Source organism: Haematobia irritans, chromosome 1 (assembly GCF_050003625.1).
Source record: "Haematobia irritans isolate KBUSLIRL chromosome 1, ASM5000362v1, whole genome shotgun sequence".
Taxonomy (NCBI): Eukaryota; Metazoa; Arthropoda; class Insecta; order Diptera; family Muscidae; genus Haematobia; species Haematobia irritans.
In genome coordinates this window covers 15,824,938-15,850,970 of record NC_134397.1, presented here as the reverse complement: position 1 = coordinate 15,850,970, position 26,033 = coordinate 15,824,938, and the positions used below count along the sequence as shown (strand labels likewise).

The window sequence follows — 26,033 nt, the reverse complement described above, 5'->3', positions numbered from 1 at the left end:
ATAGAAATAAAATTTTGACAAAATTTTCTATAGAAATAACATTTTGACAAATTTTTCTATAGAAATAAAATTTTGACAAAATTTTCTATAAATAAAATTTTGACAAAATTTTCTATAGAAATAAAATTTTGACAAAATTTTCTATAGAAATAAAATTTTGAGAAAAAATTTCTATAGAAATAAAATTTTGACAAAATTTTCTATAGAAATAAAATTTTAAGAAAATTTTCTATAGAAATAAAATTTCTAGACGTCCACAATTACAAAGAGATTTCGTCAGGACCTCGTTTGTGGTAATGTCCACTGTTACATCACAATGTGAAATCAATCTACATGGTCCCAGATTGATAGCACGCAACAGTCTGTCAAAAACTCGCACTACAAAAATACTTAAATTTATTATTTCAATAAACTCGGGCTTTAAGTTAAACAAAATATATATTTTTTTCACACAAAGTGATAATTACAATTTTTTATTAAATAATTTACGAAAAAATAAAACAAAGAAAATAAAAAAATACAAATAGATTTTAAGGACGCATAAGTAAATTAACACGTAAGTTTTGAATACCAAGGCAATTAAATTTCACGAAGTTTTTGAATTACTTGCTGATAGTCTTTCTCCACTTGTTCATATTCCTCTTGCAGTTGTTCAATACGTTGTTTCATATTTGGCAAACGGGCACGTAACCATTCAGTATCCATTTTGGCCTTTTCCATTTTTTTAATGTCACTCAATTGTTTGTGATAGACGGCATTTAGACGTTTCTTTACATCCAATCGATAGGCTGTATAGTCTTCCTTATCATGAATATTTGTATGATACAAACGTAGAATCTCATATACTTTGCGACATTGTCGGGGATTAAGCTATCAATAAAATTTTGGATTGTTTACATTCATTTGGAGGAATATACTTTTTGATTATTACCTTGTACGTTTCTCTAGCCTCTTTAATCATGTCTTTGGTGAAACCTTTTTTGATTTCGTCCCTTTGGAAAGATTTCAGTTTCATGCAAAGACGAGAGTCAACAAAATTCCTCATACGTTGAAAATCGTCAGAGGGATCCTCTACTGTAATATCAATGACATTCTTTTGGGAATGATAGAATGAATAAATTGTCTCCACCATCTTAGTACCAATGCCCAATTTTTGAAACGGTGGTAAAATAAGCATTTGACTGATGCGAGGTCGTATATGTTGGGGATAAGCATAATACTCATATATGGTGGTATATCCTACTGTGGCAAACAATTCTTCACCATTTTCATTTTTATATTTTTCATAACTACGGAAGGTAGATAAATCAAGTCAATGTCAATTATTGATGGTTCACAAAAAACAACTTACCAAACAAAATATGACCACTGGGGATCGTCCACATCTATATATGAAGCTGCATCAACAAACCATAGTACAAATGTTTGTAAACGTGAGAAAAATTTTAGGAAGGATGGATACTTGAAGTTGCAGTGATAAACCTCGAAATGTCTTTCATTGCCCTCATCGTCGGTGTGTTTACTTTCAGACAATTTTTCACCAAATGGTTGAAATTTATCAGCTTTATCCAAAGTCTTTAGAAATTCATCCATATTCACGAAGTAACAGCCATCAGGTAACTTTTCAGCAATTGTAGCGACAACGTCGTCAGCTTTAATCTCACCTTTGGAAATCTCATCAACTTTTTTGTCATATTTAATACCCAAATAAATATGCAACGGGCCGGCCGTATATAAAATGGTTACTTTCAAGGCTTGGTATCCAAAAATACTTTCAGATTCACCAAATATCTGATGTGCCATTAATGGATGAAAGGCCAACTCATCCTTTTCCAAGTCGGTCTTGGATCGAACTAAATATGGAACATAATATTACTACTAATATAAGTTTGGGTTAAGCCCTAAACCCATAAAAATTTCTGGGGTCCATTATAATACAGACATCTTGGCTCAACTGCAGTTTATGGGCCCCTCACCGAATTGCTTATAATTAATATATGTTGTGTCATTCGGTGAGCTGATTCCAACAAAGTGACCCATACCCGAGGGAAGTACCCGGGTCTTGAGATATAGCCCTCCAAAGGGTCAATAAAAACTTGATATATCTCTTTTGTTTTTTGTCCAATCTAGACAAACGTGGTATCATGTGAACTTTTATACGCAAAAAATATTTTTTTAATATTTAATTTAGTTTGGGAGATATAAATAGAAATAGAAATAAAATAAAAATTTTCATATGATATCAATTTTGTCTAGATTGGACAAAAAACAAAAGAGATATATTTCAAGTTTTTATTGACCCTTTGGAGGGCTATATGGGTCACTTTGTTGGAATCAGCTCACCGAATGACACAACACAACATATATTAATTTTAAGTAATTCGGTGAGGGGCCCATAAACTGCAGTTGCTCCGACATCTTTAACAATGAAATTACTTACTCAGTTTAAACTCCACACATTCGACAGCATCCAAAACCAAATCTTGATATTCTTCTATGTGAGCCATTTTCGCTTCCTTTTGCAATCTTGGCGCGCAAAATGTGTTGTTTTGGTCGAAGCAGAAAAAAAATTATGGCAAACACTTATGTACCTGGGGTAATAGAATTTTATTGTTCCCAAAACCACTTTTATTATTTTATTGAGCAAAATTAAAACCAAATTAATTCTTTCAATTTACGAAAATACAATACTACGATTCCACCTAAGAAGAAGAAGTACCCTCCGTTAGACAATCTTATACCCTCAGGACATATATCGGGACCGGCATTGTAAAAATTGACGCCGTTAAAAACTGGCAAACTTGGAAGATAAGAACAAAGCCGTTACGTTGCAAATTGACGGTATAATGTTTTCTCGAAAGCACCGATAACACTGTTCCAATGTTTCCTACGCATAGAGCATATCGGAAATTCTTTTGCGTGCCAATAACAAAGTTTTGCTATGCATTTCTTATGGGAACAAAATGTTAACCAGTGATAACAAAGTGTCACAGATATTTCTTTTGCAAATATAGCATTGCTTGAAGCCCGGAAATTTTGATTGCAAAAACAACAATCTATTTCTAATGGGTAGCGGAAATTTCTTTGGAGGTGCTCACCCGATCTTGAGCCACGTTTTCGCTGTTATACTACGTACGAAAACCGTTTGAGCGGAATATCTGTGAAACCGTTAATATTGAGCCTTTTCGAACAAATATTAGCGCTAGTAACTATGCATCTTTTATAGTTAGAGGAAATTTAATTAGAGCTACATACCGAGCTTAAAGAATCGTGTTTCTTATAAAATCCATAAACAGATGTCCAAATTAAGCCATTTGCTTTGAATTGTATCAAATCTATCAACATTTAGTCCACAGAGGCGTTGGTTGATTAAATGAATAAAAAAATAATAAAAATAATAAAATAAATGCATAAATTGTATGGCGCACAAAAAACGAAATACCTTGTGTGAACGTAGTAATTAACATACCTTAACAAAACTAATAACTTACGTTGCCGCTAATGAACTAATCTACCACACCATACGTTTGATGCATTGACAACATACAATATTTGGCTACTACTAAAATATACAACCGTGGAATGATTAAAGCAAAAATTATTGCTGAACTCAATCGAAAGCCGGAGGTTACAAAAAATTATTGTTAATTCATATTTGCAGTAATAGAACCCAATTAGAACAGGTAAAATTAGTAGGATAAATAGCTATGCTTTCAGGATACAGCTTTATTCCAATTTCCTTCCATATCATAGATTGCCAAAATGGACACATATTTATTTGATGGAGGACGCATTCAAAAAATGGAGGTTGATTATGCTCCATCTTGTGATGAAAAAATTCCCATTGCTAAGGAATTAGCTAAAAAGAACCCCGACTCATTCCATGAAGCTATTGAAATGCTTTTGTCATTGGAAAAACAAACTAGACTGGGGGCAGACATGGTCTCATGTTCTCGGGTATTGGTGGCCATATGTCAGTTATGTTTTGATGCTGGCAATTGGAATGCTTTAAACGAATATGTTACTTTATTGGTTCGTCGGCGTTCGCAATTGAAGCAGGCTGTCTCCAAAATGATACAAGAATGCTGCAGCTACGTGGATAAGACTCCTGATAAGGAGACAAAATTGAAATTAATCGACACATTGAGGTCAGTTACAGAGGGAAAAATCTATGTTGAAATTGAAAGGGCTCGATTGACAAAGATATTGGCCGACATTAAAGAGGCTGATGGTGATATACCCGGGGCTGCAGCTGTTATGGAAGAACTGCAGGTGGAAACATATGGCTCAATGGACAAGAGAGAGAAGGCAAGTTCTTAAAGAAAGAATTTCGTAATGAACCCATATGCTAACTTACATTTTAGGTAGAGCTTATATTGGAACAAATGCGTTTATGTCTGCTGAAAGAGGATTTCGTTTCCACACAAATCATCGCCAAGAAAATTAGTATAAAATTCTTCGACGATCCCTCACAGCATGATCTCAAATTGAAATTCTACAATTTGATGATAAGCTTAGATCGTGACACATCCTATTTGAAGACTTCTCGCCATTATCAGGCAATTGCCGAGCCACCAAAGCCTGTTGAGCCCAAACCCGAACCTATGGATGAAGATAAAAAGAAGGGCGACGATGACAAAAAGAAGAAGGAAAAAGAAGAGGAAACCAAGAAACCCGAAGTACCCACGCCTGTGGAGCTAACACCAGAACAAGAGAAAGAACTTAAGGAGAAACTTATCTGTGCTGTTTTATATTGCATTCTGGCCCCATATGATAATGAACAATGCGATATGATGGCCCATTTGTCAAAGAATAAAAAATTGGAAGATATTCCAGTATACAAGTAAGATAAAAAAGATAGTAATGTAGCCATCAAATAACTTCTATATTTTTTCTAGAGAAATTTTGCGTCTATTTATGTCTAAGGAATTGATTAATTTCGATACCTTCAACCATGATTTTGGCACAGTTTTAGCTGAAAATGAAATGTTCCAGGAGAACACCAAACATGGCAAAAAATGCATAGCTGAACTCAAGGATCGACTAATAGAACATGTAAGCCGATAATATACAGAATTTGACAAGGACAATTCCTACAAACTATTTTCTTTTTAGAATATTCGCATTATTGCTATGTATTACTCCCGTTTGCATTTGACCCGCATGAGTGAATTGTTGAATCTGCCTACGAACCGCTGTGAGGAGTACTTGTCGAAATTGGCAAACAGTGACACAATACGTGTTAAAATAGATCGTCCCGCAGAAATTATTTACTTCACCATCAAAAAGAGTCCATCAGATGTCCTAAACGCATGGTCCAATGATGTCAGTCAACTAATGTCATTGGTCAATAAGACCTGCCATTTAATAAACAAAGAAGAATGCATTCATTCCGTAAAGGGAATTACTGTGGAAGATTAGATTATATGCAAATTTACTATATAAATCACACGGCAGAAATTCACTGGTAGTAACATTTAAGTTCATTAACATATAAACAACAAATGCATATTGTAACGACGTTTTTCAATTTCGTTACAAAGTCTTTAAACTGTCTTATTTTTTTGTATTCATTGAATGATATACAACAGTAAACTATCATTAAAAAATAAGACAAGTTTTTTAATTTTAGTCCGCGGGAGCAAACTTTGTTTATTATGGGTAGAAAAAAGTTTATAAAGACTCGATAATTTGAGTATTTTTAGCGGAAATACGTTATTGGCCAATAGGCTTTTGTTTTATAAGGTGGGTATTAAGTTCGAGTTTAGCCGCTAAAAACGTAATTTTTTCACGATTACTTTTCTTTAATAATCCATTTTAAGGAACACACACTTTGTGAAAATTTGCTTTGGGCTTTTCTCCATCAAGTTATAATAAAATTTGCAACAAATATGCATAATTTCACGCATTTTTCTTACTGATTTAGTTTTCACTTTTGCGATTTTAGCGGCTAAACTCGAACTTGATACTCACCTATAATAAATAAATTCTTTTGTGAACCAATAATACAATTTTGCCATGTATTTCTTGCGGGAACAACGGGGGAGATCGATAACACAGTTTTCTCATGTATTTCTTATGAGAGCAAAATGTAAACAATGGATCACAACGCCTCGCAGAAATCTTGTTAGCAAATATAGCCATACATTTCTTACGAAATTTCCGTTACGCATAAGACAGGCATTGGTGCTTTTGCTACCAAGACACGGTGTTGTCGATTGCTTACACATTTTCTTCCCTAAAAATTACATGGGAAAACTGTATTATTGTCATGCAACAGTAATTTTCGCACGAGTTGCATACCGAGCTTAGGAAATACATGGTGAAACCGCCTTATCGGCATGCATCAAGGGTTTTTGACAGAGCTGCATAGTAGGCTTCGAAATTGTTCGTCTAAATCTCCCATAACAACAATCAGCTGACATTTTGCAATTTTTATCCCAAGCGAAACAACACAAGGCGGTAAAAATAATTGAGATGCCGAAAGAAGATTGCAAATATTGGGATAAATGTTATCAAAGGAATGAACAACATCTAGAAAAATATAATCATCCCGAGGAAAAGAAATCTCCGAAAAAAGAAAACCCACCACCCAAACGCAGATCTTCGGAAATGGAGAAAGCTGAGTCATCTGCCGTGTCCAAGGAAATGGAACCCCCAAAGGATAAGTACGAAACAGATCATTTGCGAAAAGAAGCCCTATCGAATATTAGTGGTAAGGATTACATGGCACTTTTACAAAAACGCATTAAGTTGTCTGAGCAACAGGAGTATGACAATTTATTGCAGAGCCACGAATTCATACGGCATAAGTTTCTGGTGGAAATGCCACCAGATTTCTATGCATTTTGGAAATTTTTAGAACAATTGAAACCCAATACAAAAGGAGAAGAAATCCTTGAGTATTTGGAGAAAACATTTCATTTGTTGGCCGTTGGACCATTCGAGTTTATGGCAGGAAGATTTAACAAGGCCAAGTTGCATGAGCCCGGAGACTATCTTAGGCATTGGCGTTTTTTCTACGATCCAGCGGAATTTCAAACAGTATTTGTCCTTAAGGGATCTGGGGTACATTATGGATATTGGCGTGATGATCCCCACGATAAAGAGACTTTACTCATAGCTCGCAATGACTCGTCCAAGAACTGTGAATTTGAATTTATTGCTGCCAGTATTTTTGATGCTTTTATTAATTACTTGGATAAAGATTTTAAGGCTACTCCATTTACCGCCGCTACAGTGGCAAGTACGAAGAAATCTTTGCAGAAGTTCATAGGAACGAATGAGGTCCACATTGACACACTCGAACAAGTACGTAGGAAACGAAATTCCAAAGTTGTGTGCAAAACATTTCATCGTGCTGGCATTGTAGTTCCCTATGAGGCCAAAACACAATTGGGCTACAGACCACTCATTGAAAGTGATGCAGAGTTAAAGAAAATCTTAAAACTGTTTGAAACGGCTGGTTCGTCTGCAACGGATCCAAATGACACAGTTAAAAATGCTGTTATGGAAAAATTACAGCCCATAGTAACCGCTGCCAGCATAGCGGTGGATGAATGTGACTTTGGCACAGCCCTAGAACTAGGCATTGACTTGTTTTGTAGCGGACATACCCAGTTGCACATGTTAATAAGCTCATTATTGGTGCAAGCCTACTCATTGCTTCATCGTCCCCAGTTTATAGCCATTTCAAAGGCGCATTTGGAGCAAAGATCTAAAGGATTAAATTTAAGCATGTTTGAATTCGATAAATAAGAGATTGTTTTCTGGGAATATTTAATAAAGTCTAAATTTTTTATATTTTGCATTTGGAACCCAAAACCCGAACTAGTTTCACAACAAGTGGATAACAATTTCGTAAAGTGCTATCTCTGTTACATATACAAATGTGAGTCATCTCGTTTCTTAGGCTTATAAGAATTGGAATATTCAATATTTAAATCATTTAGAAGTTTCAATATGGGCTTTGCGGCCATCGAATCCATAGCAAGATTATCGGTGTAAGCGATGTATGATTGGGATTTTAGTTTCTCATTACAACGCCAGGAACATACTGTAAATAGACAAAGAAAAAACCATTGAATGGGATAACAAATCTACAACACTACTCACTTCCTGCCGCAACACCAGCTATAAAATTTGGTGTTTCCAATGCTTCAATGTGATTCAAAGTTCCATCAATAGATCTTAAAAGTGTTATTGTGTCCCTTACTGCGGCTATGTTTTCACTCTTGTAATCTACTTTTGGTTTTATGGTCAATGTAATTACGTCTTGAGGTTTGCATGTAGAAAGCAGAATATCACATATTTCACCACTTGTTGCTAAATCTTCTTCCACAATGGCTATTAACATTTGTTTACTGGGAATATAATGAAGGGAAGAACTTTTGCTCGGAATTGAAGCTACCTTTTTACTATCGTTTAGTAGAAGAGTACCTTCACCAAATGCAGCCACATTTGGCCCTTCAAGAATAAACATCATTTTCGGATTTTTCCATTCGGCTCCCTCTGGAGAGCATTCATATTTCAACTGTAATCTATACGAAATTATCGTTAAAATTTGGAATCGAACTAATTTTTGGTTAACAAATAGCTCACTTCTCTGCCTCAGTTTTTGGACATTCATCCTCATCGCAATCGTCCCAAAACGCTCTCGACGAAGGGATATTTAATTCACCGAATCCCATTGGACAACCCATTTTTAAGTAATAACCAAGAGAGCAACAAATCTGCGCCTACTAGCTGAATAAATAAACAAACGCACAAGTCATGCGGAGTACGTTTAATCTGGGATTGAAAGTATACAGTTAGTGTCGATGTAACGCAGCAAAGCAATTGTACATAACACTGTTGCGCTCTTTTACTCAGAGAGTAAATGCACGATATATAGTGTAGATGGCGCTAAAGATTCTTCTTCGGTATCATATATGCGAAACACATATGAATAGTCGTAAAAGAATTACGGCAAAAAAAAAGGAGACAAAACCAAATATTTTGTATAAATTCGCATTAATTATACATGCAAATATTTACAATAAACATTTATGAAGAAATTTATTAACTATACCCTGAAGCGTGTCTTAGGCCAAAGAGACAAAATTTTAATTATATAGAAAATTTTGTCAAAATTTTATTTCCATAGAAAATTTTTTCCAAATTTTATTTCTATAGACGATTTTGTCAACATTTTTTTTCTATCGAAAATTTTGTCAAAATTTATTTTTTTTAGAAAATTTTGTCATAATTCCATTTCTATAGAAAATTTAGCCTACATTTTTTTTTCTACGGAAAGTTTTGTCAAAATGTTATTTCCATCGAAAATTTTGTCAAAGTTTTATTTCTACAGAAAATTTTGTCAAAATTTTGAAAAATTACCGATTTGACCAAAATCATCCAAATTCCGACCATCGAACAAAATTTAATATTTAATAATATTTTGAACCAATTGTGGTCCGATCGGATAAATGGCAACCCTGATGATTACTAAATTTCTTCTGCGTTGCCATACGCTCTCTTCACTAATTTGAACATTGTAGTTGTCATATTTCGTTTGGTTTTGCGTGAATATATAGATTTGGAACAAAAAAATGGGATTTAACAATACGGAAAACGATAGTGGTAGGACTTTTTTATTAAGTATTTTAGAGTACTTCACAGAATATAATCTTTTATAGGGTCTGGATCCGATTCGGACTCAAGTAGCAGTCGTGGGAGCCGCAGTCGCAGCAATAGTCCAGCAAAAGCAAGCAATGCCGGGTAAGTTAAGGCCTCTTTCAACGTTACTCGGTATTTATAGCCAATGTGTTTTTAGATCTCCTGCATCCCGTAAGTCTGGAAGTGGATCCGATAGATCCCGTTCTGGAACTCCCGCCGGGTCTGCAACTGGACGTTCACGATCTCCATCACGTTCAAGGTCTAGGTCTCATTCCCGCTCAAGATCCAAATCAAGATCTCGCTCTCGTTCTGGCAGCGCTAGCAGTGATCGCAAATCTCGTTCACGTTCTGGTACGCCCCACAGCAATCGCTCTAATTCGGCAGGAAGTCAACATTCAAAAACTTCTCATAAATCTGGCAAAAGCAGACGCTCTCCAAGTGGTTCCCCGGCTCCCAACAAGACTGCGACAAATCCTGAAAATGAAGAGGAATCAAGATCACAATCACCGAATCTTCAAATCGATGACAGGCAATCCCGGAGCCGTTCACAAACACCCCGCTCACGCAGTGGGTCTCGCAGTCGTTCGGGTACACCACAAAGGAGATCCCGTAGTGGTTCAGAATCGGGCAGTGATTTTGGCGGTGAAAAGGCCAAGAGTAAGCGTAAAGCTGTATCAAGTGGATCGGAAGACGAGGAGGGCGGAAAAGAGTCTCCTTCGAAGAATAAGAAATCTCGTATCATAGATTCCGATGATAGCGAACCTGAAGATGATGCCAAGAAAATAGATGCCCAAGATATTTTTGGCGATGCCGATGACATTAGTATGTCTGAAGATGAGAAAGATAAATCGGATAGCGGTTCTGAAAAAGGATCACGAAAGTCGAGGTCGAGATCAAGAACAGCATCAAGATCATCATCCAGAGCTTCAAGGTCCAGGACCAAATCTAGGTCAAGATCACGTACGCCGCGCTCTAGGTCTGCATCACGAGCTAGATCACGTTCTGCCGAACGTATTGGGGAACAACAGAAGGAAGACGAACCCGAACCCATACCGGAAACACGCATTGATGTTGAGATTCCTCGTATAGTAACAGATTTGGGGCGTGAGATACATTTTGTAAAATTGCCAAATTTCTTGTCTGTGGACACAAGGCCTTTTGATCCCGAAACATATGAAGACGAAATTGACGAAGAGGAGACAATGGATGAAGAGGGTCGCCAACGTATCAAATTGAAAGTTAGTAACACAATTCGCTGGCGCGAATACATGAACAATGATGGTGACATGATCAAAGAGTCGAATGCTCGATTTGTGCGATGGTCCGATGGAAGCATGTCATTGCATTTGGGTAATGAAATATTCGATGTCTACCGCCAGCCACTACATGGTGATCACAATCACATGTTCATACGTCAAGGTACAGGTCTCCAGGGACAGGCAGTTTTTCGCACAAAGTTAACATTCCGTCCTCATTCGACGGAATCATTTACACACAAGAAGATGACAATGTCATTGGCAGATCGATCCCAGAAAGTATCTGGTATTAAAATCCTTACCCAAGTTGGTAAAGATCCGACACAGGATCGTTTGTATAATCTTAAAAAGGAAGAGGAGAAACTACGACAAGCCATGCGTACACAGAATAAACCAACACCGAAGAGTAAAAAGAAGGGACAAGATACCCATGGTACATCGGCAAGTGGTGGATATCATCACGACGAGGGTAGCGATGATGAAAATGTAATTTCATTGAGTGCCATCAAGAACAAATACAATAAAAAAACCAATCCTGCAACTTCGTCAGGATCTGGCGGCGGCGGTGGTGGCAGCGGTGATCAAAAAGCTTCTGCCATATATTCGTCCGATGAGGATGAAGGCTCCGATTTCGAGGGCAGGCGTAGTAAGAAGCATGTTGATAAAACAAAAGTTGTCAAAGCTTTACGGGATTCGGACAGTGAGTCTGATGTAGAGCGCGGAAGCGATCATAGCGGTGGTAGTGATGATGATGATGGCAGTAAGAGTGGTCACTCGGGAAGTGGTAGCGGTAGTGGCAGCGGCAGTGGAAGTGAGTGAAGTATATTTAGAAAATACATTGGAATAATTATAGCTTTTAATAAATAATTATGACAAATGTGTGGCGTTGACTTCAATTGATTTGATAGGCTTAGAAGGTGATACAGATGGTTCAATAGTCGAAGTGGACTTTTTGTAATCTTCTAAATCGATTTTTTTGAATATCAATACAAACGATTTTTGATGTTACTCTAATAAATTTAACGAAAAACAATTGGACATTAATATTTGAATTAAAAGGGAAATGCGACATTACAACATAGCAAAAGTCGTGAATCTTCTTCATCTCATCCACCAGAACCTGATAAAGTGCAGAGGGGTAAACCACCCAAACCATGCTACATCCAGGAGGGTGCCATCCGAACAGGCCTTGCCCATTCGGTTCGATTTCAGGAAAGAAATACAACCAGTTGACCACTTGATCGGCGATGAGAGAATAAGGACGGCATTAAGGGCGACACACACGGCAGGGGTTTGGAAGACAATAGATTCCTATTTAATTTGTATTAAAAATTGTATCAACATTTTATTTGTCAAATTTTTATTCTATAGAAAATTATATCCACATTTTATTTCTATAGAAAATTTTGTCAAAATTTTATTTCTATAGAAAATTTTGTCAAAATTTTATTCTTATAAAAAATTTTGTCAAAATTTTATTTCTATAGAAAATTTTGTCAAAATTTTATTTCTATAGAAAATTTTGTCACAATTTTATTTCTATTGAAAATTTTGTCAACATTTTATTTCTTTAGAAAATTTTGTCAAAATTTTTATTTCTATAGAAAATTTTGTCAAAATTTTATTTCTATAGAAAATTTTGTCAAAATTTTATTTCTTTAGAAAATTTTGTCAAAATTTTATTTCTATAGAAAATTTTGTCAACATTTTATTTCTTTAGAAAATTTTGTCAAAATTTTTATTTCTATAGAAAATTTTGTCAAAATTTTATTTCTATAGAAAATTTTGTCAACATTTTATTTCATTCGTTTTGTTTGTTATTGTTGGCTTCTCTTCAATCGTTATTGTTGTTTTTGATCTCAGCTTAAAGCCATGCATTGACTAAACTACAAGTGTAGCTTAACCAACAGAGGAAAAGTATGCTTGTCCCAAATAATTTTGACAAGCATACTTTTCCTCTGTTGGTTAAGCTACACTTGTAGTTTAGTCAATGCATGGCTTTAAGCTGAGATCAAAAACAACAATAACATTTTATTTCTTTAGAAAATTTTGTAAAAATTTTTATTTCTATAGAAAATTTTGTCAAAATTTTATTTCTATAGAAAATTTTGTCAAAATTTTATTTCTAAGAAAATTTTGTCAAAATTTTATTTCTATAAATTTCTATAGAAAATTTTGTCAAAATTTTATTTCTATAGAAAATTTTTTCAAAATTTTATTTCTATAAATTTCTATAGAAAATTTTGTCAAAATTTTATTTCATAGAAAATTTTGTCAAAATTTTATTGCTTAGAAAATTTTGTCAAAATTTTATTTCTATAGAAAATATTGTCAACATTTTATTTCTTTAGAAAATTTTGTCAAAATTTTATTTCTATAGAAAATTTCGTCAAAATTTTATTTCTATAGAAAATTTTGTCAAAATTTTCTATAGAAAATTTTGTCAAAAATTTATTTCTATAGAAAATTTTGTCAAAATATAGGACAAAAATTTCTATAGAAATAAAATTTTGACAAAATTCGATCTTCTTCGGAAATCATTGACGGGAATAAAATAAATAAACTTGAAACCTAAGTAATTGCCATTGTCCGCTCATTCCTGTAGTAGCTACAGTTGATTGCATAAATTAAAACATGATTTTTTTTTCAATAATTTAAATTATTTTTATTTTTTAATTTATTTTCTATAAAGTCTATTATATTATAAATTTAAAACTAACATTTATATATGGATATTTTTTTTAATGTTACATTTTCCTTACGGCCTTATATGAGATACAGACAAAACTAAAATTCAAAATTCTTTAGTTATTTGAAATATTTTCTTGATTTGTGATCATATAGAGGCTGTATTTGGAGGCAGGGAATTAATGGATTTGTTATGTACATAATTTATGATGTATTTAATTTAGTAAGTAAATGAATTATAACACATTTCATTTTCTACGATTGTTTGCTGTTTTTCTCCATTTCTATTATGTTTTAATATTTGTTTTTGTAAACATTTGTTAAATAAATAAATAAAAATTTATAAAAAAACACAAAATTCAATAAAAAAAAAAATATTAAATTGTCTCTTAATGCTAGAGGTAGTATTAGATAAAATTTATACATTTGCTTTTACATAGTTTTGTTCAAATTTAATGCTTATTGTTTTCAGACTATTATATTTAAAAAAAAAAGAATTAAATATATTGATTGTGCACGTTTGTTTTATTTGCTTTACACATCCATCCAGTAAAGACAAATAAATTTTAAGTAAAAAACATCAGACTATGGTACTGGTATGTATATGTGTACGTAGATTAGGTTCATTTTTTATTGATCGCAAAATTGACTTGTGATGTTCTAAAGTATAATACGGAGATCTGTTAACTTGATCTGATTTACTTTGATTTTTGAGAACCTACTTTTGAACACTTTATTTGGGACGCGAGCCCAAGATGTAAAAAATATGTTATTATATCATCATTTTCCAGTCGAGTATAGAAATATTTAAAGTAATATATATCTTGTTATTGTTAACAAAAGTTAGAAAATGTTTAGAACATTTTCATTAATTATTTTAGATTTTTTAATAAAGGCCAAATTGATTTAACGTTTTTTTTTTCTTCTTTCTTATCTTTCCGATTTTCCAACACAACACTTTTGTTATATAATATATATGAGTGTATATAAACATGTTTATATATAGTTTTGCGCTAAAATATCTACGAAATATATATATATGTGCTTGTTATTACCTAAAGATCTTACACACAAGTATAGAGGCTGCTTAACAAGTACGTAAAAAGCGAAAGATTGCATTACAGAGCAAGCTTTAAAAAATTGCCATTGGACAGGAGGGAATATGCTCTGTGCTAATTAACTTTAGGTCAACAGTCCCAATATATAGGTGTATAATCTTAATAAATAAACTATCAGCAAGCCTGAAAAGAAAAAGTTTATAAGTTATAAATTATCATCATAGATTAAATTTTTAGATTTAAATTTCTGTTAACAAATAATTGGAAATTCCTCGGAACTACAATTTTTTCTATAGAAATAAAATATTGAAAAAATTTTCTATAGAAATAAAATATTGAAAAAATTTTCTATAGAAATAAAATATTGACAAAAATTTCTACAGACATAAAATATTGAGAAAAATTTCTATAGAAATAAAATTTTGAGAAATTTTTCTACTGAAATAAAATTTTGACAAAATTTTCTATAGAAATCAAATTTTGACAAAATTTTCTATAGAAATAAAGATTTGGCCAAATTTTCCATAGAAATAAAATTTTGACCAAATTTTCTATAGAAATAAAATTTTGACCAAATTTTCTATAGAAATAATTATTTATATTTAGTTTTTTCAACTATTTTTGAGCAAATCTAGCGATTTTTGGTGAAACAATTCTGGCAACGATGGTGTGAGCCGAAAATCTGGCTAATTACATTCGTGCTCATCATTTTTACATTCCAATAATAACAACATAGTTTTTATACCAAAAAAAAAAAAACAGGGTCATTTCAATGGGTAACATATTTGTGTTAGCTACCCTATACACTATATAAAAAAAATTTAACCTTTTGGTTTTATCTTTATCATTCATATTCAAAGAAAATAACTAACCTGAAGTTGTATTGAATTCATTTCATATCCACCTTTGCTTTGCATTTTTGTTTTGTTTTCGTCAGCATCGTCGTGTACAGCCTCCGGGATCGCGCTTTGGCCGTCGTATTTTGTTTATCATCCCGATTTGGAGTCACTACCTTCTTGTAAGTCGATAGTCCGGCTCGTTTTTTGGCTCGATGCACGGTTGCAGACGATACACCCAGCTTATTTGCGGCAATCCGGATAGAGAGGTTAGGGTTTCGATTGAAAATACCGGCAACTCTCTTTGTCGTCTCAGCGGCTTCCGGTTTTCGATTTCCCCCCGATCCAGACTTCCTGGCTGTCGACAAACGTTCCCCAAACACTTTAATTATATTTGTAACGGTTGATTTGGCAACTTTTAGCGATTTTGCCAGCTTTGCGTGCGAGTAGCTCGGATTTTCGCGATGCGCGAGCAAAATTTTGATACGCTGCTCTTCTTGTATGGACGGCATTTTGACAACTGAAGAGTGAATTCCAAAATCAAAATAGGAGCAACATACACACACCTTCAAAATGAGGGGTGTTCAGATTTTTTAAATGCAAAATTGAAATAAATACGTCAAGTTTATATTGACCAAATTTTGACCGTATCACCCTTTAAAATAAAAAAATATATTTTATTACTTTATTTAATATTTGTTCAAATTATATATATAATCTTAAATTTCAAAAATGTTTTCCCAAATTTAATTTACAAAAATTTCCGTGTAGAAATGAAAATTTGCAAAAAATTCCTCTAGAAATGAACACTTGCAAAATTTTCCTATAGAAATTAAATTTTGGAAAAATTTTCCCATGGACGTGTAATTTTAACAAAATTTCCTATAGAAATGAAATTAAAAAAAAAGATTCCTGTAGAAATGTAATTTTGCAAAAATTGTTTTTAGAAACGAAATTTTGACAAAAATTTCCCACGCCATTAGAAAAGATATTTTGCAAAACTTTCCTATAGAAATGAAATTTTGCAAAAATTTTCTACAGAAATGAAATTTTGCAAAAATTTCCCTTAGAAATGAAATTTTGCAAAAATTTCCCATAGAAATGAAAATTTGCAAAAATTTCCTATAGAAATGAAATTTCGCAAAAATTTTCCATAGAAATGAAATTTTGCAAATTTTTCCTATAGAAATGAAATTTAGCGAAAATTTTTTTTAGAAATGATTTTGCAAAAAAAATAATCCTACAGAAATGAAATTTTGCAAAATTCTCCTATAGAAATGAACATTTGTAAAACTTCCTATAGAAATGAAATTTTGGAAAAATTTTCCCATGTACGTGAAATTTTAACAAAATTTCCTATAGAAATGAAATTAAAAAAAAACGATTCCTGTAGAAAAGAAATTTTGCAAACATTTGAGAAAAAATTAACCATCCCAATAGAAAAGATATTTTGCAAAAATTTCTTATAGAAACGAAATTTAGCAAAAAATTCCTATAGAAATGAAATTTTGTTAAAATTTCCCATAGAAATGAGAATTTCCAAAAATTTCCCATATAAATGAAACTTTGCAAAAATTTTCATGGGAATTAAAGTTTGCAAAAGTTTCCCATAGAAATGAAATTTTTGCATAATTTTCCTATAGAAATGAAATTTTGCAAAAAATTCCCATAGAAATGAAACTTTGCAAAAAATTCCCATAGAAATGAGAATTTGCAAAAATTTCCCATAGAAATGAAATTTTGCAAAAATTTTTCATGGGAATTAAAGTTTGCAAAAGTTTCCCATAGAAATGAAATTTTGCAAAAATTTCCCATGGGAATTAAAGTTTGCAAGTTTCCCATAGAAATGAAATTTTGCAAAAATTTCCTATAACATAGAAATGAAATTTTGCATAAATTTCCTATAGAAATGAAATTTTTCAAAAATGTCCTTTAGAAATTAAATTTTGCAAAAATTTTCCATTGAAATAAAAGTTTGCAAAAGTTTCCTATCGAAATGAAATTTTTAAATTGCCTGTTAAATTGTTACATTATTTCTTTATTATTTATATTGGAATGTTATGATTCCTCCAACTTTAGCTTATCATTGAAAATTTTTACTGATCACAATATGATAACCATGTAACCATGTTGTTAGTGCATACTTTTTACAAATTCCTATGACGTACATTTTGTTTTGACCCTCAAACCGTACTACATATGAATCTCAACGTCTGCCACCTATCTTCACAAAACAAAATATTATTCACCTTAACCTTTATGATACGAATATTTTTATTAAAGCAAATCGAATGTGAAGAAAGAAAAATACAAGAGATAAAAATAGCAAAGTTATTACAATGATAAAAACACAAAATGTTTATAGGTTCATATGTGTATGGCGTTCATAGCATCCATGATCAAAGATGGCTTCTACTACAGTTCCTATTTGAAAGAAAGCAAAGTAATTTTGTATAGCAATAAATTCATAGCTTTGTACAGTGTTGAACAAAAATGCAAATCAGTTTTATAGGATTTTTTTTTTTTGCAAATTTTCGTATACGAAAATTTAGCAAAATTTGAATAAGAAAATTTAGCAAAATTTGATTTCTATAGGAAATTTTTACAATACTTTATTTTTGATTTCTACAGAAAATTTTTACAAAATTTCATTTCTATAGCATTTTTTTTTCAAAATTTAAGTTTTAACGAAAATTGTGGCAAAATTTCATTTCTATAGCAAATTTTTGCTAAATTTTATATCTATTTATATTTATATTTATTTATTTAATCAAACTGAGCCCCCATGGGCCATATGTTGATAGATATATAAAGTAGAGCAATAATGAGATTTAAAATATTAATTACATACATCAAAAATTGCTAAGGCACTAACACGAAAAATTCTAAAACTATAAAAAAACTTAAAAATCTAAAAATCTAGCAAAATCCTCAATGCACATTTCTAAAAAAATAATGAATAAGTGTGAGACAGAGATTGTCAATGACTAAACTGCTAAGCTTCGTGAGAAAAATGGGATATTAACTTTTTTTTGAAAACATGAACACTATTCGATAATTGCTTTATGTTTTGAGGTAAGGAGTTCCACAGTCTGGTAACTCGAATTGCATACGAGCGCTCCAGAATATTATGGTTGAAATGTTCAATGCGTATTTGAGTGGTCCTTGTTGTACTCAAGAACCGGAAATAAGATATAAGATATGCTGGTTTACCTGATTTCAAAACACCATAAAGAAAACAAAGACATCGAATATCAAGATAACGCTCAAACGAGCATCCCAGAAATTCATTAGCAAAGCGTGAATAGTTGTGTCTACAGTTTTTACCGAATACAAAACGAAGCAGAGAATGGAAACATGAAGTAAGTTTAGACAAACTTGATCTATTTGACCCCATATAAACCTCTACACCGTATAAAATATGTGGCATAAGTAGTGAATGCGCCAGCATTCGTTTCACAGGAAGCGGGAGAATAACGTTCAAACTATATAGTTTCTTCAGAACGAAGTTAACTTTTGAACATATCTTGGCTATATGGAAATCGAATTTAAGTCTATGGTCAATGTGAAACCCAAGAGAAATAATGGAGTCACTAAAACTAATTAAATTGTCTTGGATCACAATATCTCTCAGTGTGATCGGCTGGCGGGGATTTTCAAAAGCCATGATCTTTGTTTTACTGACATTAATGGACAAGTTATTTCTGCTAGCCCAGTTATAATTTTTTTTTTTTGAAAATTTGTCAAAATTTTATTTCTATAGAAAATTTTGTCAAAAAATTTTTTCTATAGAAAATTTTTTCAAATTTGTTTTCTATAGAAAATTTTGCCAAAATTTTATTTCTATAGAAAATTTTGTCAAATTTTTTTTCTATAGAAAATTTTGTCAAAATTTTATTTCTATAGGAAATTTTGTCAAAATTTTATTTCTATAGAAAATTTTGTCAAAATTTTATTTCTACAGAAAATTTTGTCAAAATTTTATTTTTATAGAAAATTTTGTCGCAATTTTATTTTTTTTGAAAAAAAAAATTAAATAAAAAAAAATAAATAAAATTGCGACAAAAAAATTGATTAATGTTTTGTAGAAAAATAGATTGCAAATAAACAGAATTATTAAAAAACAAAATTTTGTATAGGAAATTTTGTCAAAATTTTATTTCTATAGAATATTTTGTCAAAATTTTATTTCCATAGAAAATTTTGTCAACATTTTATTTCTATAGAAAATTTTGTCAACATTTTATTTCTGTAGGAAACTTTCTTTTGATTTTTATTTATAATGAAGTTTATTGAATAATTTCCTTACAAGTAGTAAAAATAATAAAGGAGGAGTTAATTCACTTAAAATTATGCTTAAAGACTACTTCTTTTCTCGTTCACGGTCTAAAAGAGAGTGTTCTTGAGGAAGGCTGTACAAGTACTAGTAAGCGTCAAGTTACTGTTCACTGTCTGTCTTTGTATGCAACAAGGTTGCCATCCTACAACCGGCCCTCCTGACGGCAATACGCCCCGGATTGCAGAACCCACGGCTTCATGTTCTCAGCTACCGTCGATGTTCTGTTGGGTCCCTCATGCTCTCCGACTTTCTCCACTTCGTACCTTCCATGTCGTGACACTCTCGTTATCTTGTATGGTCCCAAAAATTTACCTCTCAGCTTTAAACCAGTACCAAACTGGGTACGCTTAATCGCGACCAGATCATTCTCCTTATACACGGTCTCTGGCTTTCGTCTTTCATTGAAGGTTTTGCAATTCTCATTCTGAATAGCGGTTATATTCTCTCTTGCCGAAGCTCTCACTTCCTCTCTTTCTTGGCAAAAATCCATCATCAATTCCGCTTCTAGAATTTCTCTCAAGTCAGGGTTCTCTTCACGTCTCATCTCAACTCCGGTTAACAATTTGAATGGTGACACCTTAGTACTTCTTGGTGGTGTACTATTTATCATCATCTGCACTTTACGGACGTGCTTATACCAACTCTTTGGGTCTTCTTGGCAACATTTCGCAATCATGGGTACTACAATTCGATGTATCCTCTCGACTTGACCATTGCCTCTAGGTACCCCTGTCGCTATCATCAAATGCTGTATTCCAGCTTCTTCGCAATACTTCTCAAAATTCGTGGACGTAAATGCTGTCCCGCGATCCGTAATTATCCGAACTGGATTTCCAAATATAGCAGCCTGTCTCTCTAGACATTCTAAAACAGCGTTAGTATCCGTTGACTTTGTGGGATAAAGCCACACAAACTTCGTGAATGCGTCTATAACAACTAAAATGTGATTATAAGCCTTACTCGTCGTTTCCATTGGTCCAACATGATCAATGTGATAGGTTTCCAAAGGTCGGGCTTCTTTATCAATCGGATTCAAAAATCCTTCCTTTCTTCCACTCTTAGCGTCCGTGATGATGCACTGCACACAACTTCGCACGATCCTCTCAACTTTCTGGGTAAGTCCTGGAATAAAATATTGTTTTTGCACTAAATCTTTTGTCTTGGTCACCCCAAAGTGACCTTGTTTATGCGCCATCGTTATTATCTCGTCTTCCATTTGATGTGGAACCACTATTAATTCCGTTGTAGGGTCTTTGAAAATTACACCATTCTTCAAATAATAGTCCTCATAAGGACCCTTCTCCAAAACAGATCTTACAGCTCTTGTCCATTCGTCCTTCAACTGGGCATCTTTAAGTCTATGACTCAAACTGCTCTCCACCAAAAGACACGACACCCTACTCAATGCATCTACGTGCCTCATCTTGGTTCCGGATCGGTGTTCAATCTTGTAATCAAAGTCTTGTAAAAACATTGCCCATCTAGAAACTCGTGGTGGAACATCAGCTTTACTCATTGTCATCTTAAATGCGTTACAATCGGTAATAATTTTAAATGGTATCCCCAATAAATAAATGCGCCATTTTTTCAGAGCTTCTACGATTGCAAGAACTTCCAACTCGTAGGAGTGGTACCTTTCTTCATACGGCTTGGTTCTTCGACACATAAATTGTATCGGATGCATCTGCTGATCCTCTGAGTCCTTCTGCAAAAGCATTGCACCATATCCAAACTTACTCGCATCCGCATGTACCTCAGTAACAGCATTCGGATTAAATAATTTCAACACAGGTGCACTCACAAGAGCATCTTTCAATTGTTGACACGCAGCCAAAACTTCATCGGTTATCTTAAATGTTGTCTTCTTTCTCAATAAATCCGTCAACGGCTTCGCAATAATTGCATATTCACAAATGAATCTTCGAAAATACGTCGTTAGTCCAAGAAATCGTTCTACGGTCTTACGATCAGTCGGCACTGGGAAATTCTTAACTGAAATAATCTTATCCTCATCAGGCCTAATAGAACTATCTTCTATGACATATCCCAAGAAATGCACTTTCGTTCTCAAAATTTGACTCTTCCTCCACTTTATCTTTAATCCGCTCAAAGACGCTCTCTCCAAAACTAATTCCAATTTTTGCAACCCTTCTATCATATCCTTGGCTGGAATAATGATATCGTCCATGTACACTACTATCGTACCATCTTGTATCAAATCTTGTAACACAGCAAAAATAAATCTTGTAAACACAGCAGGAGAATTTGTAATGCCAAATGGGACATACCGAAATTCGTATTGCCCATTGTGCGTTACAAACGATGTGTACTTCCTAGACGACTTCTCCATAGGTACGTGGAAAAAACCATTCACTAAATCCAATGTCGTATACACCTTGGCACTCTGCAACTTATCAAGTACATCGTCAATTAAAGGCATTGGGAAATGATCTCGAATTATCTTCTCATTCAGCTTTCGATAGTCGCAGCATAGTCGCTTTGACCCGTCTTTCTTTGAAACTAATACCACTGGGGAAGCATATTCTGATGTGCTCGGCACTATGATCCCTTCATGCAACCAATGCTTTACTTGTTGCTCCACTATTTCCTGATCGGAAATCGGCATTCGTCTTGCGCGTTGGTAAATTGGTGTATCGTCATTTAAAATCAATTTCATCTCAATCGGGCTTTTCACACCACTTCTTGGTTTATACCCATTCACTAATTTTTTCACGTTTGTCAAAATGTCTCCATCTAGATGACCCAGATCAACATCATCATCATCTCCGTGGTCTACTTCAAAATTAAGGCAAATGCTACCAAATTCTTCCAAAAATAGATTTCTCTCTGATGGTTTTCGAATTGTAATTTCTCCATCTTTCATGGTCATTTCAGTTCTCAAAAGTAGGCTATTTCCAATCATTATCGAATGATTTACGTCACGCTCAGCGACGATATAAAACGTAACATCGAAATTCTCGCCATCTATAATTATCTCAGAATTAAAACGACCCATCGTAGCAATTCCACTGTCGCCTATGCCTCGTAGCACCACTTTCTCTGGCACAAAATTCACTTCGCCAAGTAGGAATAACGTATCAAACCTCATTATGCAAATGTCACATCCAGTATCAATTAAAGCAGACAACTTCTTGCCTTTTATAGTCACGTCTTTAAAAATTAAATTCGAACCTTTCTGCACCATGTTCGCTTGTCTCTTCTCATTCGTCTCAGGTCCTTGTTTCACTTCTTCACATTCAAATGAACGATGTCCATATTTTTGGCATTTAAAACATTTGTAATCTTTAACAGAACAATCTTTAGCCAAATGTGACTTTCCACCGCATTTAAAACATTTCCTCTGGTCTTGCGTCTTTTCGACATGTCCACTATTATTCTTCGCAGCACTCGAATTAGAAAATTTCGCTCTATTTAATGATTGAGGATTTTGTCTAATTTTCTCATAAATCGAAATTTGCTTTTTAAGGCCCCTTATGTCATTCGCCTCGTATAGCACTGTCTTGCCGACTCTGGAATCCGGAATACCTTCAATGAAATATTCAATTATACTTTTTTCGTCTACGTCAGATTGTTTTGCTATCTCCATCATGCTATACAAATAAACAAGCAAGCTCTCATCTTTCTGCAAACGTCGGTTACGCAGTTTGTTATGAACTTGAGCCGCCGATAACGTCGAACCAAATTCTGCTAACAATGACTGCTTTAACAACTCCCAGTTGGTTATACCTCTTTGACTTCGTATGAATGACTTTGCCGCACCAATTAGCAATTGCTTACCATAAACAAATTTTTGCAAATTAGACCAACTAACAATTTCGGCCAATTCCTCAAATTCTTGTAGCCATTGGTCAATATCGGGTGACGAAGTTCCATTAAATTCAGTCAGGCTATCTTTAACTTCTTTTAGGGTATACATACTCTTCGCAACAGAATCTTCTCGAACAAAGCCATGCAGTGGGCTCTGGTCCTCCAAGGAATTACAGTCATCTTGCCGCTCACCATCGTCAACGGTCATCTCAGTCCGTAAATCCAACTCAAAATGTCTTAACAATCTTTCTTGTAATTCGGCCTTTAAGCCCTGCGTACTTAATCCCAACTCTGCTAATTTCCCTCTCAAAGCCTCCACAGTCCGACATTTTTATCAATTATTTAACTTATAATGAAATCAAAATTGACAAAATAATTTTAGGAAATATAGATAATTAAAATCAATTTAAAATACAAAAATTATACAAAGCAAAATAAAACTAGAATACTCTCACCAATATTCTCTACAAAATTAAATTCGTCTTTACAAAGCATAAATCAACATAGACATCAAAACAGCTCTGCTTCCTTCACTCCGTTCTGCTTGCGTCTTTGCTTTTGCGCACACACAACAAAATCTCTTCTCTCAACACGGCAAACTTCTCTGTACCACGGCAAAATTCTTCTCAATACCACGGCAAAATTCTTCTTCTTGACAACAGCAATTAAGCTCTTCACAAACTCGGCAACACGGCCCTTCACAATACAGCTAACAAAAGCTCTTCACAACACAGCTAAATAGCTCTTCACAACTACGGCAACACGGCCCTTCACAATACAGCTCACAAGCTCTTCCCAAGTACAGCAACAAAACTTTTTCGCCCTTAAGCAGTTTTCTTCTTTCTGGATTCTTCTTTATTTTCGGCAAACTTCTCAGCCGTTTTTTCAAACTTTTTCGTCTCGGCAACACAAACTCTATTTTTTAGTGTACATACAATGGCGTGATGCACATAAAAAATGGTCTCTCTCACACACTCTGTCTCTCTCTTATATCGACCAACCCTTATTTTCAAAAAGTAACGACGTTTTCAACCAACTACTTGTGCTTCACTCATACACACACATATGTCCATCGATGTTAGTGATCGCCTTAGCTTCAATCTGAATTTCACAACAAGACTGTCTGTGCATGCTCGCGCAAAATGCCTTCGAGGTTCTTGTTTCAGTGAATTTCACAACTCAATAGCAAACTTTTTATTGTTGTTGGTTCTTTATTGTCTTACTATGCTTAACACAGAGTTTTACTATGTTACTTTTTATAATTGCTTCTTTTTTCACCACTTCACAAAATTCTTTTTGGTCGAGTCTCTTTAATTAACAAACATAAGCTTTTTCTTTTTTTTTCGTCTCAGCTTCTTAGTCTTTTCACCACACAATTCAATACTACTCGACTCCTTTATCCTCGGTCGAGCCCCCAAAGTTTGTAGGAAACTTTCTTTTGATTTTTATTTATAATGAAGTTTATTGAATAATTTCCTTACAAGTAGTAAAAATAATAAAGGAGGAGTTAATTCACTTAAAATTATGCTTAAAGACTACTTCTTTTCTCGTTCACGGTCTAAAAGAGAGTGTTCTTGAGGAAGGCTGTACAAGTACTAGTAAGCGTCAAGTTACTGTTCACTGTCTGTCTTTGTATGCAACAAGGTTGCCATCCTACATTTCTATAGGAAATTTTATCAAAATTTTATTTCTATTTTATTTATAAATAAAATTGCGACAAAAAAATTGATTAATGTTTTGTAGAAAAATAGATTGCAAATAAACAGAATTATTAAAAAACAAAATTTTGTATAGGAAATTTTGTCAAAATTTTATTTCTATAGAATATTTTGTCAAAATTTTATTTCCATAGAAAATTTTGTCAACATTTTATTTCTATAGAAAATTTTGTCAAAATTTATTTCTATAGAAAATTTTCTACATCGCTAATCTAACCAGTTATTTCACTGCGAGGAACTTGAGGATATCCCCCACCAAATCCTCAGCCACACTATTCACTACATGGACGGCAGAAGAGCGCAGGCAGTTGAATATTAGTGTCGATTACGAAATAATTCCGACAACAAATTACCCCAAGATTCTTGGGGTCCCATTCGACAGCATTTTCAGGTCGTCTGCCCATGCCACTGCAATTTGTAATAAACTCCGTGGTAGAAACAAGTTCCTCAGGTCACTTGCCGGCAGTACTTGGGGTGCGGACAAAGAAGCCTTGTTAACTACCTATAAGACAATTGGCCGGTCAGTGGTAAACTATGCAGCTCCAGTAAGGACACCGCAGACTAGTGATACGCAGTGGAAGGTTAATTCTGCTCTCGTAGTCCGACCAACACCCATAGCACCGGAGGAAACAGACCTCCCACGGCAGACTAGG

General features: G+C 33.7%; 5 protein-coding genes and 1 long non-coding RNA gene across 7 annotated transcripts in view; 3 read left to right on the top strand and 3 right to left on the bottom strand.

Annotated features, from left to right (window-relative positions):
* Positions 1–419: 419 nt before the first annotated feature.
* Positions 420–2,721, bottom strand: Hat1 (histone acetyltransferase 1). The gene is made up of 4 exons (XM_075289403.1): positions 2,441–2,721; positions 1,352–1,853; positions 932–1,289; positions 420–870 (listed from the first exon to the last, which is right to left on the bottom strand). The coding sequence occupies exons 1-4, from the start codon at positions 2,505–2,507 to the stop codon at positions 580–582; spliced, it is 1,218 nt and encodes a 405-aa protein (XP_075145518.1). The 5' UTR covers positions 2,508–2,721; the 3' UTR covers positions 420–579.
* An 810-nt stretch (positions 2,722–3,531) lies between these two features.
* Positions 3,532–5,617, top strand: Rpn5 (regulatory particle non-ATPase 5). Of its 2 annotated transcripts, none has more exons than XM_075289385.1 (5): positions 3,532–3,683; positions 3,754–4,308; positions 4,365–4,843; positions 4,899–5,055; positions 5,116–5,617. In XM_075289385.1, the coding sequence occupies exons 2-5, from the start codon at positions 3,763–3,765 to the stop codon at positions 5,419–5,421; spliced, it is 1,488 nt and encodes a 495-aa protein (XP_075145500.1). In that variant the 5' UTR covers positions 3,532–3,683; positions 3,754–3,762; the 3' UTR covers positions 5,422–5,617. The 2 variants fall into 2 exon arrangements, with proteins under 2 accessions (XP_075145500.1, XP_075145501.1); XM_075289386.1 differs by having other exon boundaries at positions 3,754–4,312; positions 4,369–4,843.
* Positions 5,618–6,412: 795 nt separating this feature from the next.
* Positions 6,413–7,824, top strand: Hpf1 (Histone PARylation factor 1). Its single transcript, XM_075289390.1, has one exon. It carries the CDS (start codon positions 6,478–6,480, stop codon positions 7,756–7,758), a length of 1,281 nt encoding a protein of 426 aa, XP_075145505.1. The 5' UTR covers positions 6,413–6,477; the 3' UTR covers positions 7,759–7,824.
* Positions 7,763–8,773, bottom strand: PSMG1 (Proteasome assembly chaperone 1). Its single transcript, XM_075289399.1, has 3 exons — positions 8,602–8,773; positions 8,116–8,540; positions 7,763–8,056 (listed from the first exon to the last, which is right to left on the bottom strand). Exons 1-3 carry the CDS (start codon positions 8,700–8,702, stop codon positions 7,878–7,880), a joined length of 705 nt encoding a protein of 234 aa, XP_075145514.1. The 5' UTR covers positions 8,703–8,773; the 3' UTR covers positions 7,763–7,877.
* A 699-nt stretch (positions 8,774–9,472) lies between these two features.
* On the top strand, positions 9,473–11,790 carry Atu (Another transcription unit). The gene is made up of 3 exons (XM_075289380.1): positions 9,473–9,621; positions 9,678–9,759; positions 9,815–11,790. The coding sequence occupies exons 1-3, from the start codon at positions 9,591–9,593 to the stop codon at positions 11,730–11,732; spliced, it is 2,031 nt and encodes a 676-aa protein (XP_075145495.1). The 5' UTR covers positions 9,473–9,590; the 3' UTR covers positions 11,733–11,790.
* A 1,761-nt stretch (positions 11,791–13,551) lies between these two features.
* LOC142220323 (uncharacterized) overlaps positions 13,552–26,033 on the bottom strand; it is a 15,018-nt gene continuing 2,536 nt past the window's right edge. Inside the window, exons 2-3 of the long non-coding RNA XR_012717858.1 lie at positions 15,532–16,150; positions 13,552–14,842 (exon numbers count right to left, since the gene is read on the bottom strand). This is a non-coding gene — a long non-coding RNA (uncharacterized LOC142220323). The remainder of the gene's footprint in view (positions 14,843–15,531; positions 16,151–26,033) is intronic.

Coding starts and splice junctions, on each gene's coding strand:
- Hat1 (XM_075289403.1), bottom strand. CDS start 2,507: ATGGCTCACATAGAAGAATATCAAGATTTGGTTTTGGATGCTGTCGAA. Junction 1,854..2,440: donor ATGTGTGGAGTTTAAACTGA/GTAAGTAATTTC, acceptor TTCCATATTTAG/TTCGATCCAAGACCGACTTG. Junction 1,290..1,351: donor CAGTGGTCATATTTTGTTTG/GTAAGTTGTTTT, acceptor TACCTTCCGTAG/TTATGAAAAATATAAAAATG.
- Rpn5 (XM_075289385.1), top strand. CDS start 3,763: ATGGACACATATTTATTTGATGGAGGACGCATTCAAAAAATGGAGGTT. Junction 4,844..4,898: donor GAAGATATTCCAGTATACAA/GTAAGATAAAAA, acceptor TATTTTTTCTAG/AGAAATTTTGCGTCTATTTA. Junction 5,056..5,115: donor AGGATCGACTAATAGAACAT/GTAAGCCGATAA, acceptor TTTTCTTTTTAG/AATATTCGCATTATTGCTAT.
- Hpf1 (XM_075289390.1), top strand. CDS start 6,478: ATGCCGAAAGAAGATTGCAAATATTGGGATAAATGTTATCAAAGGAAT.
- PSMG1 (XM_075289399.1), bottom strand. CDS start 8,702: ATGGGTTGTCCAATGGGATTCGGTGAATTAAATATCCCTTCGTCGAGA. Junction 8,541..8,601: donor CCAAAAACTGAGGCAGAGAA/GTGAGCTATTTG, acceptor AATTTCGTATAG/ATTACAGTTGAAATATGAAT. Junction 8,057..8,115: donor AGCTGGTGTTGCGGCAGGAA/GTGAGTAGTGTT, acceptor GTCTATTTACAG/TATGTTCCTGGCGTTGTAAT.
- Atu (XM_075289380.1), top strand. CDS start 9,591: ATGGGATTTAACAATACGGAAAACGATAGTG. Junction 9,622..9,677: donor CAATACGGAAAACGATAGTG/GTAGGACTTTTT, acceptor AATCTTTTATAG/GGTCTGGATCCGATTCGGAC. Junction 9,760..9,814: donor GCAAAAGCAAGCAATGCCGG/GTAAGTTAAGGC, acceptor ATGTGTTTTTAG/ATCTCCTGCATCCCGTAAGT.